Source organism: Nannospalax galili, unplaced genomic scaffold (genome assembly GCF_000622305.1).
Source record: "Nannospalax galili isolate Female #2095 unplaced genomic scaffold, S.galili_v1.0 scaffold291, whole genome shotgun sequence".
Lineage (NCBI taxonomy): Eukaryota > Metazoa > Chordata > Mammalia > Rodentia > Spalacidae > Nannospalax > Nannospalax galili.
Window position 1 is genome coordinate 3,086,672 of NW_008330588.1, and position 18,887 is coordinate 3,105,558.

The 18,887-nt window shown below is 43.8% G+C and overlaps 1 protein-coding gene across 1 annotated transcript in view; it reads left to right on the plus strand.

Annotated features, from left to right (window-relative positions):
* Piwil2 (piwi like RNA-mediated gene silencing 2) overlaps positions 1–15,047 on the plus strand; it is a 70,092-nt gene extending 55,045 nt beyond the window's left edge. Inside the window, exons 20-22 of the mRNA XM_008850403.3 lie at positions 11,248–11,501; positions 12,197–12,304; positions 13,802–15,047. Coding sequence (XP_008848625.1) covers positions 11,248–11,501; positions 12,197–12,304; positions 13,802–13,958 — 519 coding nt within the window. The 3' untranslated portion in view covers positions 13,959–15,047. The remainder of the gene's footprint in view (positions 1–11,247; positions 11,502–12,196; positions 12,305–13,801) is intronic.
* Positions 15,048–18,887: the final 3,840 nt, after the last annotated feature.

The following is an 18,887-nucleotide window of genomic DNA, read 5'->3' on the forward strand; positions in this document are numbered from 1 at the left end:
TGGTGCTAAGGCAGCCAGGAGAAACAACCCTGGTCTTTGTAGGAAAAACATTACTCCAGGGCATATGTTACCTACTTGCTTATTGTGAATACTATGCTTGGCATTTGGTTTTGAAAAAAGGAACATGTGTACATTCTGCATGAGTTTTGTTTCATTTGTTTGTCTCTGTTTAGTTGTTGATTGATGCATGGTCTCACATTGTAGCTCAGGCTGGCCTGGAACTTAGTTTTGGTTTGTTTTTTATTTTTGGTCTTTTTGAGACAGGTGACCTGGAACTTGCTATATAGACCAGACTGGCCTCACAGAGATCCGCCTGCCTCTACCTCCCAAGTGCTGGGATTAAAGGCCTGTGCCACCATGCCTACCTCTGGAACTCACTGTTTTAGTCCAGGCTAGATTTATAGCTGTGGGCCACCATGCCCAGCTCTGCTTCAATTTAATTAAAGAGCCAATGAAGGAAAGAAATATTAGAAATCCAAGATTAAAAACAACAGAAACCAGAGACATGAGGGCTGCCTTTGGGGTACTTTTTCCTTAAGGACATATGCTAATTCTGGAAAAGGCAGCTAAGAGCTTGGAAAGTTGTACAGCATTAGAGAAAGTCTGAAGGGCCAAAAACCAGAGGCCAGGGCCCAGAAAATAGTTATCCTGAGTGTACTCTCAACTTTTTGGGCTGAGAATCCAAAATGTTATCAAACCAGAAGCAAAAAAGTACAGTTTAATTGACTCTGACTCATTTTATTTCCCCTATATGGATGAAGGTAGATGGCTGGCTTAGCAGAAGCGAATATGTCTCCTCCATTACTAAAAACAGATACTTTTTTTGGAGGAAAGTGACAGCATCCCAGGCATCACATGATGGCATGTCTAGAAATTTACAAATAATAATTGGGACACAGGAGAGAAAACTAGGAAACACCAGATAGTCAATTTCTATCCACTGAGCATGCATATAATTGATCAGACACATTTAAAGATGGCACATGCCTGGCAAGGTGGCACATTCATAATCCCAGCTTCCCTGGAGGATTGCAGTTTGAGGCCAGACTGGACAATGTGGTAAGACGACCCCCCCATCTCAAAAAAATAAATGAGGGCAGCAAGATGGTTCCATAGGTAAAGGTGCTTGCCACCAAGCCTCATCATCTGTGTTCTGCCCCTAGAACCCACATGATTTAAAAGGAGAAAATTGGCTTCTGCAAGTTGTCTTCTGACCTCCACATGCACATGTGCTATAGCATGCATGTTGCCCCTTCTACACACAAAAATAAGTAAATATTGAAAAATAAATAAAATAAATGGTTAGCTAAAATAGCGTGAGATATTAGATGAGATTAAAAAATAGCACTAAGGCTGGGTGTGGTGGTGCACGCCTGTAACCCCATCACTTGGGAAGCAGAAGCAGGTGGATCTCTGTGAGTTCAAGGCCAGCCTGGTCTACATAGTGAGTTCCAGGACAGCTGGGGCCACAGGGAGACCCTGCCTCAAAAAGACCCCCCCCAAAAAAAAGCACTAAGAATTTTAACAAACTGAAAACTATGAAAAAAATTAGAATTTCTAGAAGTAAAAACTAACTAAAATCACAGTCCATAGATGTACTAGTTGTAATAGGTGTATTATTTTGTTATGAACTCTGTAGCAGAGTACCGTGAACTGAATGGCTTACACTTTTACACTTATTTCCTCTCAGTTCCAGAGATGAGAACTTCGCGATGCAAGTGACAGCGGGGTCAAATCCTTCTGGGGCTTGTCTTTGGCCTATAGATGGTTTTTGTTTTTGGTATTTTTGAGATTGGGTCTCCCTGTGGCCCTAGCTGGCCTGGAACTCAATATATAGACCAGGCTGGCCTTGAACTCACAAAGATCCACCTGCCTCTGAGGTCTTTGATCCTCTGGGATCAAAGGTGTGCGCCACCATGCCTGGCCTGGGTTATTATCTTAAAAAAAAAAAATTACATTCTGAGATAATGCAGGGTAGAATTTCAACATATCAGTGGTCCTGGGGGGGTCGACGGGATGCTGCTCATTCCATAACAATGGGTAACAGTGGTTCAGCTATAACTGAAGAAGGGTCAGCTGAATGACAAGTAGGAAGGAAGTAATCAGACTGAGATGCAGAAACTAGAAAATATAACAGAAGCCAACAGCTGTGGAAGTCAGGGGTTATGATCTATCTATACATAGTAAGTGGTTCAATAAGGAGGCAAAAGCAACATCTGAAAAGACAATGGTGATGAATGTTCTCAAACTGAGAGAAGACATCATATCATTGGTTCAGAAACTTCAACAAGCAGGCAGGTGTGATGGTGCACACCTATAATCCTGTACTCGTGAGGCAGACACAGGAGGATCCCAAGATCAAGGCTTACCTGACCTGAACAATCTAGTGCTATCTGGTCTTAAAAAAAAAATCCAACAGATCCCAGGATATGGAAGAAGAAAAATTCTTTGACTCAGGAGGCAGAGGCAGGGGAATCTCTGAATTGGAGACCACCCTGTTCTACATAGTGAGTTCCAGGCCAGCTGGAGCTACAGGGAGACCCTATCTCAAAAAAAAAAAAAAAAAAAAAAGTTGGGTGTAAGCATGAAAAGACATACATAACAAATTGGGAGAGTAAAGGTTCAACCTTTAAAGGATCAACACATGGAGTAATAGCTAACATGTTGACAGGAGCAGTAAAGCCAGGAAATAACTTCGAAGTGCTGGAAGAAAATAACTGCCAACATTGACTCTAATGTCCACTGAGAATGGCTTTCAATAAGGGAGGTAAAAGATGTTCCAGGGAAACTGCCCATCAGATTTGCACCGAAGTAAACTGAGAAACATTGTTCATCTAGGAAAAGGGTACTCAAGATAGAAGTTTAGAAATGGTTAAAGGAATAAATACCAATAAAAGTAACAGATACAGGTGGACATGGTGGCACACGCCTTTTTAATCCTAGCACTCAGGAGGCAGAGGCAGGTGGATTTCTGTGTGTTTGGGACAATCTGGTCTACATAGCAAGTTGCAGGTCAACTGGGACTACAGGGAGACACTGTCTCAAAAAGACCAAAAAAAAAAAAAAAAGTAACAGATATGGAGACTAAGTGAAATGAATACATATTATCTAAAATTATATGTCATGTATGGATATATAGGGCATATAATTTGAAATTTATGACAATAGTAGCACATAATAGGAGGAAGTAAATGATGTTCCAATGTTAGGTCTTTGAATTATGAAGAAAAAGTACAAGTAGTATTTATATTACATTTTTGTGTAATAAAGGTATATGTTGAGCTGGGCTTGGTGGGACATGCTGGTATTTCCAGCACTGGGGAGGCTGATACAGGAGGATCTCAGGTTTGAGGCCAGCCTACGCTATATAGTAAACTTGAGGCTAGCTACAGCTATACATTGAGACCTCATCTCAAAAAACAAAACAAAACAAAAACTAAACCGGGGGGAAATAGTAAAATGCTTGTGATACAAGCATGAGGACCTGAATTCAGATCCCCAAAACCCATGTAAAAAGCCAGACACAGTGGCATTGGTCATCTTAGTGTTGGAAAGGAGCAAGAGAATCCCCAGGCCTTTCTGGCTAGTTCAGTTGTCTGTCTAATCAGTGTGCTCCAAGTTTAGTGAGAGACCCTGTCTCAAAAATAAGAAGTCTTTTCTTTTTGTCTTTTTGAGACACAGGCTCCCTGTAGTCTCAGCTGGCCTGGAACTCACTATGTAGACCAAGCTGGTCTTGAACTCACAGAGATCCACCTGCCTCTGCCTCTGCCTCTCAAGGACTGGGATTAAAGGTGTGCATCACCACACCTGGCCAGATTATGTTTCTTAAACCCAAGGAAAGAGTTGAGTGTGAAGACATATACCTTTAATCCCAGCACTTCGGAGTCAGAGGTAGGTAGATCTCTGTTGAGATCAAGGCCAGCCTGGTCTACATAGCAAGTTCCAGGCCAGCTGGGGCTACAGGGAAATCCTGTCTCAAAAACAAAACAAAGCAAAATTCCATGGAATGCTACAGCTCAGAGAACCTTGTAAACTATAGAATGGCTTTAGTTAATACTAATATATCAGTATTTGTTTATCAGTAAATATATCAGTCTAATGCAATGTGGCAACAATAGGGGAAACCAGGGAGTAGTGTGGGAGAAGGAGAGCTCATGGGAAATCTATACTGTTGCTTCGTGATGTGTTTTTTTATGTTTTTTTGTTTTTCATTATTTTATAAATGAAAGTTCCTCTAAAAAATACTATTAGAAGCTTGTGTTTGCAGTGAGTAATGGTTAATGCAGGGACTCAGCTGATCAGAGTGCCCAGAGTGACTGTTGAGTGCTCAGTCCTAATGGGAACATTTGTATCGCCCTGTCCAAGACTCAGGAAACATTGCAGAAGAGGGGGCAAAAAGAACAAAGAACCAGAGTATAGGAAGCGTTGCTGTAAAAGCTGTAAGCAATTAATGGGTTTTAGAGGAGGGGGAGTCATAGTCCTCAACAATATTTTAATATTTTGTCCAATTTTCCCAGTTCTCCTAGGTTGAGGTTTTCTCAGAATTCCTGGTCTATTACCTGAGGCCTTCCAAGCAGTCTTAAGCTCACTTGTGATTTTATTTAAATGTCTATATTTAGATATGTATCTCTAAATCTAGCAGTTCTTAGTATAAGTATCCTTTTATATTCTTAAAAATTATTGCGAGCCCTAAAATATTTTGTTTATATGGGCATATATGTCACTCATTACCATATTAGAAATTAAAATATGCTGGGTCTGGCACAGGCCTAGCTACTTGGGAATCTAAGGAAGAAGAATCCCAAGTTCAAGGCCTGCTTGGGCAGGTTAGTGAGATTTTGTTGAAAAAGGGCTGGGCATGGTGGTGCATGCCTTTAATCCCAGCACTTAGGGGCAGAGGCAGGCAGATCTCTGTGAGTTCGAGGCCAGCCTGGTCTACATAGTGAGTTCCAGGCCAGCTGGGCTACAGGGAAACCTTGTCTCAAAAAAAAAAAAAAAAAAAGGCCAAGGACATAGTTTAGTGGTAGAGTCCTTGCCTAGCATGTTTGAGGCCCTGGGTTCAATCCCTGTTCATGAAAAAGGAAGGAAAGTGCCAGGCGTGGTAGTGCATGCCTTTAAGCCAAGCACTCAGGAGGCTGAGGCAGGCAGATCTCTGTGAGTTCAAGGCCATCCCAGTCTACATACATAGCAAGTTCCAAACCAGCTGGGACTACAGGGAGACCCCATCTTAGAAAGACCAAAAAAAAAAAAGGAAGGAAAGGAGGGAGGGAAAGTAATGTATTAATACTTAACCATAAACTAGGAAGTCATTCTCAGATATATATCGAATTTGAGGCCAGTCTGGGATACATAAGACTCTGTCACAAAACAAAACAGCCTTATAAATTCAGTGCATGCTAACATGAATGGCATTTGGCATTTGAAATGAAAGATAACTGCCAAAGTTTTAGTGAGGCCAGTGCTTCTGTTATATATTTTTGCAAATACCTGTAATGTCTGACTTAATAATAGCTAGAAAGATGTTACAGTACATTGCAATATCATACATCATTTCCTCTGCAAAATCTTACTGTATATTTTGTGAATCGAAGTAGAAAAGGTGAGTGTGATATTAATAGTAGCACGAAACTGATTTTGACTGTGTCAGAAATTTCTCATGCAAATATCTTGAGGGTATGCTGGGGATGTAACTCAGTGATAGAGCAGTTACCTGGTTTGATCACCAACATGATGCAAAAGCAAGGGAGAAGGAAAGTTTTCCCTAGAACTCATCTCAAGAATTCCCAGTGTTGCACAGCCTGTCATTGAGCTCCTAAATCACTTGTCCCACTACCTGCCTGGGCTTTACATGTGTGCTTTGTTGGCCACTTAAACCCTGTGAGTCAGAGTGCTATTGTTACTTTCCACTCAAGTAAGAAAATCAAAACAGGCTTGACACCTGCCTCAGAGGCTTTATCTCTTAGAAAAGACTAAGCCCCTGATCCTGAGTTGATCTGCTGTTTGGCTGGAGCTTTTAAAAATACTGACTTGAGCTCTGGTTAATGAAACCTGGAACTGCTGCAGAAATGTCTCATGACTAGCCAAGGTTACCTAGGAGCTGGACCAGTTTTTTGTTTTGAGACAAGGTCTCGCTATGTAACCCAGTCTGCCCTTGAACCTTTTATCCTCTTGCCTCAGCCCCCCAAATGTTGGGATTACAGGAGTATACTACCACACCTGGCTCCAGCACCATCTTTGACCAACATTAGGTCCTAGAAAGCTGGGAAGTTCCCTTGTACCTGTGGCATGGGAGACAGTACATTCTTTCTGCACTTCAATTCCTGCTTCTCTTTTCTCACAATTAGGAGGAGGTTGAGGTTCAGAACACGTGCACTTGAACAAGTGACGATTGTCTGGGGGGATGTTCCTCACTCCTGTCCACCACTCCTTGTGCCCACCATTGCAGATAGCTTAGCTGGTCTCTTTTGTGCTACTGGAGATAAAACCCAGCGCCTTGCATATGCCAGGGCACTTTTCCATTGAGTTACACCCCAGCTTACCTTGTCTAGCCCCTTGACCTAGTAAACTGCAGAGCTCAGACACCTCCTCCCTGTGCATATCCCCCTCTCAGATTTATCTGGGCACCTTCAAGTTCACTGCACACTGTGACAGTTCTCTGACTTAGATCTAATGGTCTGCACTAGTCCCGATAAATAGGTTATTACTTTTACTCATATTTCTGACATTACCTCTTATTGTATAACTCAGGCTAGCCTCCTGCCTCAACCTCCCCAGTGGTAGTATGATAGGTGTCCGCCACCATACCCATCTCTTTTGTGTCTTTTGATGCCCTACATCGAAGTGGTATCCTGATACCTCTTCTTACTCCTCTTCAACTGGTTTCTGCAGTCTTTTCCTGGAGGGATCTTAAAAGTGGGGAGCTGTTACTGGTTGCTGTCCAATCATCACCCTTTGTGTAACCACGGCTTGGGCTTCACTCCTGCTTTCTTACAACCATCCCCTCTTGCTGCCTGAATTGTCTGCCATTCTTTTGCTCCATGTGTCCTGACATACTCTTCCTTTTACACTTTTTCTGTTCCCAGAGCATTTTATTTTTTTCTTTTATTATTTTTTTGACAGGTTCTCATGTGACTCAGGCTAGCCTCAAACTATGCAAGTGAGATAAGCCTTGAACTTCTAATCCTTCTGCCTACATCACCCGAGTTCTAGGATTACAGTCATGTACCTCCACACCCCATTTTGTTTTGTTTTTGTCATTTTGAGACAGGGTCTCCCTGTAGTCCCAGCTGGCCTGGAACTCAGTATGTAGACCAGGCTGGCCTTATCTCACAGAGATCCGCCTGTCTCTGTCTCCTGAGTGATTCCATTAAAGGCATGCATCACCAGTCCTGGCACCTGTGTTTATATGATGCTAGGGCGCTAACCCAGGACTTCATGCATGCTAGATAAGTACTTCCCAACTGAGCAACAGTCTCCACCCCCTCATAGCATTTTACCTATACTTATATGATGTTAATTAAATTCTTGGGGATATTTGCTTTATATGTCTGGCTCCCAGTTCTCACTTGAGTTCCATGAGGGTTTGGATGGCACCAAAATAATTTTGAAGAGCTGGAGGAAGTGGCATATACCTGTAAACCCAGAAATTGGTAGGTGGAGAGAGGAAGAACAGGAGTTCAAGACCAGCCTTGGCTGCATAGTGAGTTCAAGGCCAGCCTGCCCTACATGAGATCCTGTCTCTAAACAAAATAGTTTTCAGTTTTCTGAGTTGCACTGAGCAATACAATGACTCATATCAAGTAGACATATTTGTTCTGTGAATTGAGCTTCAAATAAAATAGCATCTCCAACTCAGTGCCCAGTGCTAGGACTATCATCATGGGTAAGCCCATGCCTGCACTCAAGCACTGGTCATACACTAGTCGTGTACCTCTGGAGCACTCACATAGTCTTATGAAATACATTGAGTAGTTATGTTTTAGCCTTGTGATTGGTCTTGAATTGTAACCCCTTCCTGGACCATAGTTTTAAATTGCGAAATGAGGATAGACTAGGTGACCCAGAAAATTTTAACATTGCCGACTAGATTTACATTTTTCAGTTCCTTGATAACTGGAGTCAGGTCTTTAGATTCTGCTGGAAACTGCCAGTCTGGTGCCTCACACTCAGTGTGATTAGCACAGGCTAAACGAGTTGGTGGTAGGAACACCTCAGACAAATTCAATTTCTATTTTTTTATTCCACTAATTTCATTATGTTCTTTCTCTCTACTTCCAAGTAATTTCTTGACACAGTTTGACCTCAGCTTTTGTGTATAAAAGTAAGTTAAATTAGTTAGTGAGCTCTCAGGATCTTTTTATCCCTCCAGCACTGGGATTACAGGTGCGTGTACCGCACCTGGCTTTTATGTGGGTGCTAGGCATCCAAACTCAGGTCTCCATGCTTACACAGGAAGCACTTTTACCCACTTTTACTCTTTCTGCTTTCTCCCTAGCCGTGTGTGTTTATGTAAGGTTAAGGTTTCTCTTAACCTTGAGAACATGGTGAGGTGATCTTCTTACTCACTTTTTCACCAGGAAGCTAGATATTCAAAGCCACAGGTAAGAAGCAGTAGAGTCAGACTCAGTCCCAGGTCTCCTGACCACAAGTCCAATATCTTTTTTCTGTTTGCTTATTTATAAAAGTAAGGTTTCTTGCACATTTGAGCTCCTGCATTACCTCTGTCTTACCACAGTGTATCGGTAGGGGAATCCTTGGAAACTAAGAAAGCTCTAACTGTAGCAGAATGGAATTTGCAAGATGGAGGAAGAGGTTGAACCCCAACCAGTGAAATAGACAAGTACCAGGCTAGCTCCTGGGGCTGTCCCTTAGACACCAGTTCCAAGTTTTTATTCTCTGCTGAAAGTTGAGTGCAAGGGAAGATCTTTGATGAGTGTGGTTTGAATCTTCTGTGTGCTCTGTGGCTAAGGTTGTGGTTCTCAACTCTCGCATTTTTGTCTTCATAGTTGGCAGTGTCTGGAGACACTTTTGATTATGTCTGGGGAAAACTGCTGCTGGCATTTAGTGGACAGAGACTAGGGACATCACCAAGCAGCGCTCTAAAGAGCACAGGCCAGTCCTAACAGTGAATACTCATCTGGCTCCCAGTACTGGCGTGCTGCAGCTAAGAAACCCTAGTTTAGGACCTGGAGCCTTGAGTGCCACTCTGTACAAGAGAGTCAGGAGGACATTGAAGTCTTCTCACAAAAAAGGAGGGACATGTGAATCAGGAAAAAAAAGAATCATGAACTCAGTAATTTCAGTGACTGTGAAGATGAATCATGTTGGAGTATGAGAGTGCTCAGAAAAAGGGGACATTTGTAAAAGATTTGAGACACTGAAATTTCTTTTTAGACAAGGTCTCAGCTACGTAGCCCTGCCTGGAATAACTCCCTACATAGACCAGGTTGACCTCAAACTCAGAGAGTTCCCCTGCCTCCCTAGTGCTGGGTTTAAAGGGTCGTGCTACCATGCCCAGCTTAAAACATTGAACTTTAAGTTCAAAAAGATGGGGTTTTGTTTTTGTGGAGGAGGTTTGAGATAAGGTCTTACCCTGTAGCCCAGACTGACCTAGAACTCACTATATAGCTCAGGCTGGCCTTGAACTCACAGTAATCCTCCTCCTCCACCTCCTCGGCCTCTTCCACCTCCTCAGCCTCCTCCACCTCCTCGGCCTCTTCCACCTCCTCGGCCTCCTCCACCTCCTCGGCCTCCTCCTCCACCTCCTCGGCCTCCTCCTCCACCTCCTCGGCCTCCTCCTCCACCTCCTCGCCCTCCTCCTCCAGCTCCCCTCCCCGGCCTCCTCCTCCACCTCCCCGGCCTCCTCCTCTACCTCCTCGGCCTCCTCCTCCACCTCCTCAGCCTCTTCCACCTCCTCGCCCTCCTCCTCCACCTCCTCGGCCTCTTCCACCTCCTCGGTCTCCTCCTCCACCTCCTCGGCCTCCTCCTCTACCTCCTCGGCCTCCTCCTCCACCTCCTCGGCTTCCTCCACCTCCTCGCCCTCCTCCTCCACCTCCTTGGCCTCTTCCACCTCCTCGGCCTCCTCCTCCGCCTCCTTGGCCTCCTCATCCGTCTCCTTGGCCTCCTTCTTGGGCTGTTTCAGGGTCTTCTTCTTGCCACCTTCGTGGCCTGATATGGCTCCTGCAGCCCCTTCCCCAGACCCTGATCCTGAAACTTCTAATTTAAAAAGGAATTGAACTTACTCTCTGAGTTATTAAAGTTGAACACAACTGGAACCCACTTTATTAGTTATAGTTAATGTATTTCACAGTCTAATAGATTGTAAGATACTGTTTAGCAGAAAGCCCTTTTACTTTGACGTTCCTCATATGTCTGAGTCTGAGGATGAGGCTGTGGAGTGTGTTCACTTGCTAGACTCACCTTGACACGTCATCAGGCTCTTTGCCTAGACAGTTGGTACTGTTAAATCCAAGTAGAAGAAACTGGCTCGTCCCTTAATTTCCTTCCTGTTAGCTTTTAATTTGGGGTTTTTTGTTGTTGATTTCAGACAGGGTCTTGCTGTAGCCCCAGCTGGTCTGGAGCTCCCAATGTAGACCAGGTTCCATCTCACAAAGATCCACCAGCCTCTGCATCCTGAATGCTGGGATTAAAGATGTGTGTGCCATAAACACCCAGCCTTGATGTAACCTTTTTTTTTTTTTTAATAAATTTTGGCCAGGTGTGGTGGTGCATGCATTTAATCCCAGCACTCAGGAGGCAGAGACAGGCAGATCTCTGAGTTTAAGGCCAGTCTGGTCTGCATAGTGAGTTCCAGGCCAACTGGGGATACAGGGAGACCCTGTCTCAAAAAGACAAAAAAAATAATAAAATAAAATAAAGAAATAAATAAAAATTTAGGGTTGGGAAGGTGGTACACATCTTTAATCCCAGCACTCAGGACCCAGAGGTAGATAGATCTCTCTGAGGTCCAGGCCAGGTCTACCTAGTAAGATTCAGGCTACATGGAGTCCCTGTCTCAAAAAAAAAAAAAAAATTAAGCATTTTTGCTGTACTAGGCCTGTTTTAGTACTCTGAGGAAAACTAGAAATGATTAGAAGCTTTTTGGCCTGTCTGGCAGACACACAGCTTTAGCCTAACTACCACAGGGCCCAACTGTCAGGTCTCCAGTCTGCACGATGAGTGCCATCCTTTCACAGGGGTCTTTGAGCCATGGGCCCTGGGAGTTCCCTCATACCAGTGTTATTTCAGGTAAACCACTGTCTACCAGAGAAGATCGTGGTATACCGAGATGGAGTGTCTGATGGCCAGCTGAAAACGGTTGCCAGCTACGAGATTCCTCAGCTGCAGAAGTGCTTTGAAGCTTTTGAGAATTACCAGCCCAAGATGGTAGTGTTTGTAGTTCAGAAGAAAATCAGCACCAATCTGTACCTTGCTGCTCCAGGTCACTTTGTGACCCCCTCCCCTGGGACCGTGGTTGATCATACCATAACAAGCTGTGAATGGTAAGTGGCAAAACATGGATCTTCAGTTGAAGAATAAGAAGCTGAAGTTACCTGTTGCCTGAATATTGCTGGAGAGCTATGGGTTGGGATTCTCAAGAGATTCTACTGCTGAAAAACAAAGCTTTGGGTGAGATAGAGTTCAGTGGTAGAGTGGTTGCCTAGCATCCTAAAGTCCCTGGGCTCAATCCCCATCAAAACACACAGCCCAGTGTATGTGTATATTTCGTATTAGTGGGGATTGAACCGTGGGCCTCATGCATACTAGACAAGCACTTAACCACTGAGCTGTGTCTACAATCATAAAAAATATTTAATGCAACAAAGCTTTTACCTCTTGGGTATATACTTTTTCCTCTTTCTTTTTGAGACAGGATCTCATATACTCCATACTTGCCTGGAACTTTGTATATAGACCAGGCTGGCTTCAACAGGTCCTTTTCTTAAGCCTCCCCAGCATTGGGATTATAGGCATACACACAGGGTCTTAGCTTACTGGGATTGTAGGCATCAGCTTCCCTCCCCCTGCCTCCCCACGTCCCTAGCTAGCTAGTTAGCTCAGTTGGTTAGAGGGTGGTACTGACATAGCACCCTTCATAATCTTGTCCTTTGCATTTCTTAGCCCTAGGTGAAGGGGCTACAGTGATCTCCGAGATGCCTTCCAGACATCTCATCAATTGGTGCTTTTTCTTTGCCAGGGTGGATTTCTACCTTCTTGCCCATCATGTGAGGCAGGGCTGTGGCATACCTACTCATTATATCTGTGTCCTCAACACTGCAAACCTGAGCCCTGATCATATGCAGAGGTAAGTCTGTCAAAAACTTATTGTTCTCAGCCGGGCGTGGTGGCGCATGCCTTAATCCCAGCACTCAGGAGGGAGAGGCAGGCAGATCTCTGTGAGATCAAGGCCAGCGTGGTCTACATAGCGAGTTCCAGGTCAGCTGGGGCTACAGGGGGACCCTGTCTCAAAAAGACAAAAAAAAACAAAAAAACTTGTTTGCACTGTCAGTCCTGAGTCCTGCTTAATATCTATGGTGGAGTCACTGTCCCCCAAGATGTCTTACCCCTTTTGTGAAGTGTATGCATGGGTGTCTTTGTCTGTGTGTATGTGTATAGGTGTGGGAGCCAGAGATCAGCTTCAAGTGTCTTAAGGAGCTGTCTACCTTGTTTTTTTGTTTTGTTTTGTTTTGTTTTTGAGACGGTCTCCCTGTAGCCCCAGCTGGCTTGGAACTTTCTATGTAGACCAGGCCTGGCCTCTATCTCACAGAGATCTGTCTGCCTCTGCCTCCTGAATGCTGGGATTGAAGGGGTACGTAAGTTCCAGGCCAGTCCCAGATAAATAGCAAGGCCCTGTCTCAAAAAAGCCAAATGAAATGACTCCAGATGACTGTTGACATGCACCCTTGTCTGTGACACACAGACCCAGTGCCCTTGAATTCAGACTATGTAAACATTGCTGAGGTCTGTGCCCTTTTGGAGCATTTTCTTGTAGACAAAAAAAGACTTTTCCTCTTTGTGTTGTTTTTCTTGTTTTAATAAAAAAAAAAAAAAAAAAAAAAACAGGGAAATGCCTAAAATGAGAGAATTTACCCATCCTTTATAAACAATTCCAGGTAAAAATAATGATTTCAGGACTGGAGAGATGGAGCACTGGTTAGGAGGACCGGATGTTCTTACAGAAGACCCGAGTTTGAATCCCAGTACCCACATGACAGCTAACATCTATAACTCCAGTTCCAGGGGATCTGGCACCCTCTTCTGGCCTCTGCAGGCATTGCATGACACAGATGCACTTACATACAGGCATAACACCCATACACATGAAATAAAAATAATAAAAATATGATTTCCCTCCAGACCTGGTAACTCACAACTATAATATCAACACTTGGGAAGTTGAGGCTGGAAGATGACTGCAGGTTTGAGGCTACGTAGAGTTCCAGGCCAACCTATGCTAAAGGAGTAAAAACTTGTCTCAAAAAGCCACCCAAAGCCAGGCGTGGTGGCACATGCCTTTAATTCCAGCACTTGGGAGGCAGAGGCAGGCAGATCTCTGTGAGTTCAGGGCCAGCCTGGTCTACATAGTAAGTTCCAGGACAGCTGGGGCTACAGGGAGACCCTGCTTCAAAAAGACCAAAAAAAACCAAAAAAACATGAAACCAACAATTCCCCAAAGCAGCATTAGGTATTTCTGAATCCTCCAGTTTCCTGATGGGTATGCTGTGTGTTCTATCCCCAAGAGATTGTAACCTCCGACCCCCTGTGGAGGTGATAAAGATCACATTTTCTTTTTGGTCTATAGGTTGACTTTCAAACTGTGCCACATGTACTGGAATTGGCCTGGTACCATCCGAGTTCCAGCTCCTTGCAAATATGCCCACAAGCTAGCGTTCCTGTCTGGACAGATTTTGCATAATGAACCAGCCATCCAGCTGTGTGAAAACTTGTTCTTCCTGTGACTGGCAGCCTGGACACAGGCTGTCAAGAGAAATTGGACTTCAACTCAGCCAAGACTTACAGAATCAACAGAAATGGAGTTTTGTATTGGCATTTTTCTTTTCTCTAACCTTGTAGTATTAGATTTCTGTTTTTCTTTTAAGCCTGATGTTAGAGTGTGGTGGTACATGCCTGTTATCCCAGCCCTTGGGAGGCTGAGGCAGAAAGATCTTAAGTTCAAACCCAGCCTGGGCTACAGAGTGAGGCCCTATCTCAAAAACCAAACCAAACCCTAAAGTCTAAGTTCCAACAGGAAGTTCCTTGCTGCCTTAGCAGAGCAAACGGTGGTTGGTGTGCTACTACCCTGCAGAGGGGATAAAAGGGGGATGACATTTAGAACCACCAAGGGGCTTGAGGATAGATAACTCAGTGGTAGAGCATGCTCTTACCATGTGAAATGCCCTGAGTCCAGTCCTCAGAACTCCCAAACCCATGAGTAACAGAAACCTGTAGTATCTACAATTACCCCAAAGCTGTGCTTACAGGACAGTCCCATTTATGGTGCCAGAGATGAGAATGAATGAAGTCACTGAAAGTGTCTTCAAGGAGACAATTACTTTACTTGGGCAGCTAGGGAAGGTAAAGAAAGGCCTGTGAAGCATGCTTTTTCAAAGAGAGATGGCTGCTGTTGGCAGATCTGAAAGGCATGTTGTAGAACCAGGTCATGGCGTAGTCAGGCCCCTGAGCATAATCACAGGGAGTGCATCGGGTGATTCTGTGGCTTCCTGAAAGTATAACAGAAGCTTTTTCTGTACTTCTCAGTATGTTTGGTTACTGGCCTGCTGCCCCAACACACACGCATGCACACACACACGTACACACACATACCTTTGCTCTTTGTGACTAATCTTCAGTAATTGATTGGAACATATGGGAAGGATTCAATAGCTAGGAACATCCAGGATGTAGTACAAGCTTTTAATGACCCTTTCTCCCAGCTATCTGGCCCTCATTTCTGTGCTTGTCTGTAAATTAGATTGCTCATTTCTCTTGCACAATAACCTCTTCTGGCTGTGGCCTCACTTTCCTAGGAATTTTTTAGAATCCAGGCTGTTTCCCGAAGGTGACTTGGGAAAATGTGACACTTTCACTTGAGTCTAGACTTTGAGGAAGTTTTCACCACGCCTGTGAATTTCAGTGTTTGGGGGAAGCTTTGGTTTTTCTGTGTGTTTTTTTCCCCTTCGGTTTTAAAATCTTCAAGTTCTGTCAGGTTCAATTTGACTATCTCTTGCTTTGCTGGGTTTTAAAAGCTAATTTTACTTAACTTTTAAAAATTTGTATGTGTTTATGTTTTGGTGTGATGGATAGTAGGGAACAGAGCAGAAATACTTACTTTAAATGACAGGTGTGTGAGAAGAACAACCTGAAACTACTTAAGAGAAACTGGGTCTGGGGGCGGCGCAGTGTTAAGTGCTTTGCCAAGCATATGTTGAAGTCCTAGGTTTTCAGAAGACACCGAGAAAATCTTTAGCTTGTTGCAGCACACAGAAGCCTGGGGAAGGGTGAGTCTTGGGGTCAAGTGCACTCCTGGTTTTATTTGGAGTCCATAGCCAAGGCTAGGCTGAGACCTGGAGTTTAAAAGCTACAGAATTGAGCAGACCCGAAACACTGTTCTTTGGCTGAACAAATTCCATTTTCAGGTTTTCTTGGAAGCATTTTGAATTTCTCGTTTGGAATTCTGACACTTTCTCTTCTTAGTACCTGGAGCTCTTACTGATAATGCTGGGATGTCTGTTCTCGTTCTTGGTGTTCTTGCTTTGCAGTTTCTGTGTGAGACAGTTGGGTCCTGTGTTTGCAAATAAAAACAGATTTCTATATGCAATTGTGTCTGAAAGAGTAAGATTTATTTATTCTTTTTTTTAAATTACTTATTTTATGCACATGAGTGTTTTGCCTGCATGTATGTAAGTATACCCACGCATGCAATGCCCATGGAGGCCAGAAGAGGGTGGATCCCTTGGCGTTATGGACAGTTGTTAGCTGTCACATGGGTCCTGGGAGCTGATCCCAGGGCCTCTGCAAGATCTCATTGTATAAGCCCTGGCTGGCCTGGAACTTGCTTTGTAGACCAGGTTGGCCTCAAACTCACAGAGATCCTCTTGCCTCTGCCTCTCAGATGCTGAGATTAAAGGTGTGCACCACCACCTCCAGCCAAGACTTATTTATTAAATTGATATATTTTCCTTCAGAGAGATGAAAAAATTAGTCATCTATTCCTTTACATGTAAGGTGTAGCACCGTGGTAGTAGCCAGGAAATTTTACCTTGAACAAGTGGAAGACTTACTAGATAGGTAAGGTACTTATGTTTTGTTTTTGAGTATGTGATTGAATTTTTTTGTGTGTGTGTATGTGATCGAATTGGTTTTTTTCCGGTCTTTCTGAGACAGGGTCTCCCTGTAGCCCCAGCTGGCCTGGATCTCGCCATGTAGACCAGGCTGGCCTTGAATACACAGAGATTTGCCTGCCTCTGCCTGGGATTAAAGGTGTGCTTGAATTGTTTTTAGGTCTCTCTTCCTAACAGTTTCTGTTTGCTCAAGAGAGAGCCAGTATGCTCACTTCCAAGAGCATTTCTTTTTAAAACTATGTTTATTTATTGTGCATGGGCAGAAAGGGGCACATGTGCCACAGTGCCTATGTGGAGGGTTAGAGAACATCTTGTAGGAGTTGCAATATGGGTCCTGGGGGTTGAGCTCAGTGGGTTACACTGAGCCATCTTGCCAGCCCTTCCTGGAACTCACTATGTAGACCAGGCTTGCCTTGAACTCACAGAGATCCACTTGCCTCTGCCTCCCGAGTGCTGGGATTAAAGGCGTGCGCCACCATGTCCAGCTTAAATTTTTGTTCTTTAAGGTGATTCAGGTCTGAAATCCTAGCACTTGGGAGGCAGAGGCAGGAAGATCAGAAGCTTAGGATCATCTTTGGCTGTCTACTAGAGTTTGAGGCCAACTACAGACATGTGACCTTGTCTCAAAAAATAGTGCCAGGCATGCGTCACCACACCCGGCATATAGAACATCTTAATCATCTTTATACCCCGTTCCCCATTGGTCCCCTCCCATAGCCCCCACCGCCACCACCGGAATTCATACATTTTCTCATTTGTGCTAAGGCCTGTCGTCAAGTGTGTGTCCCCAGACATCCCTCAGTGCAAGTTTATCTACTGAGGTCTAGTCAGCCTATCTAGAATCCCTTTAAGAAAATCACCTGTTTATCACCCAGCAGTAATCAGCTGCCAATAATTCTTCAACTAAGATTGGGGCCTGCTGTCCATTTCTACAGTTCTGTGCTGGGTTTTTGTCTGCTTGAAGCTAGATCCTTTTTTAAAAAAATTTATTTTTTTTATGTATATGAGTGTATTGCCTACATGTATGTAAGTGCACCCATGTCATGTGATGCCTGTGAAGTTCAGAAAACAGCATCCTGGAATTGGAGTTACAGATGGTTGTTAGCCACCATGTGACCTGGGAATTGAACCCAGGTCCTCTGCCCGAGCCAGTGCTCTTAACCCCTAGATCTTCATCACTTCGACTCCTTTTTTTTTTTTTTTGGTCTTTTTGAGACAGGGTCTCCCTGTACTCCCTGTAGCCCCAGCTGTCCAGGAACTCACTATGTAGATCAGGATAGTCTTGAACTCACAGAGATATGCCTGCCTTTACCTCCACCTCCAGAGTGCTGGGACTAAAGGCATACACCACCATACCCGGTTCCTAGAGCCTTTTCTTAAGATTTATTTTATGTGTATATGTGTAACTGTATTAAGTATATGCCACGTGTGTGGGTGTCTCTGGAAGCCAGAAGAGGGTGTCAGATGCTTTGGGGCTTGACTTACAGGTGGTTGTGAGCTATCTGGTGTGGTAGACACCATTCTTGTCTTTTTTGAGACAGGGCCTCCCTGTAGCCCCAGGAGGCCTGGAACTCACTCTGTAGACCAGGCTGGCCTCAAATTCATAGAGCTCCACTAGCCTCTGTTGTAAGTGCTGGGATTAAAGGTTTGCACCACCACGTCCATCTGGAAGACACCATTCTTAAATGAGGAAGTGCTTCCTGATCTCACTCTAGGAAGAACCTGGTATAACTTGTGCTGTGCAGGTTTCACTTCAGCAACATTTTGTTGAATGATGTGAAAAAGGAAGGAGTTCTAGCCCGGTGTGATGGTGCACGCATTTAGTCCCAGCACTTGGGAGGCAGAGGCAGGTGGATCTCCCGGAGTTCAAGGCCAGCCTGGTCTATATAGTGAGTTCCAAGCCAGCTGAGGCTACAGGGAGATCCTGTTCCAAAAAAACCAAAAAAAAAAAAAAAAATGGATTTCTAGAAACATCTAGCGTTTTATATAAAAAATATTAAGGCTTGGGCCTGAAATTAAATTCTGTGAGGTTATTTGAGAAGACTTTTTTTTTTTTTTTTTTTTTTTTTTTTTTTTTCTGTGACTGGCCTCAAACTCACAAAGATCCACTTGACTCTGCCTCCCAAATGCTGGGATTAAAGGTATGCACCACTGTGCCCAGCTTACTTAGCCTTTCTTTATCCAAATTCTTTAGTAATTTTTTTCTGCTTGGAATTTTTATTCCAAAATGGATAGAATGACAAGACAACCACAGACTTTGAGAAAATACTGTTACCCAAACTATACAAAGAATTGTTAGAAATGAAACAATAGCTGAGCTTGATGGGAATTCACCTTTAATCCCAGGACTCTGGAGGCAGAGACAGGTAGATCTGAGTTCAAGGCCATCCTGGTCTACATAGGGAGTTCCAGGCCATCTGAGGCTACAAGGAGACCCTGTCTCAAAAAGACCAAAAAATAAACAAAAAGCCCAATAATAATACTAATATTAAATAATAAATATAGTCAAATTACTAAAAGGGAGAAAAAGATTATGAAATACTATTT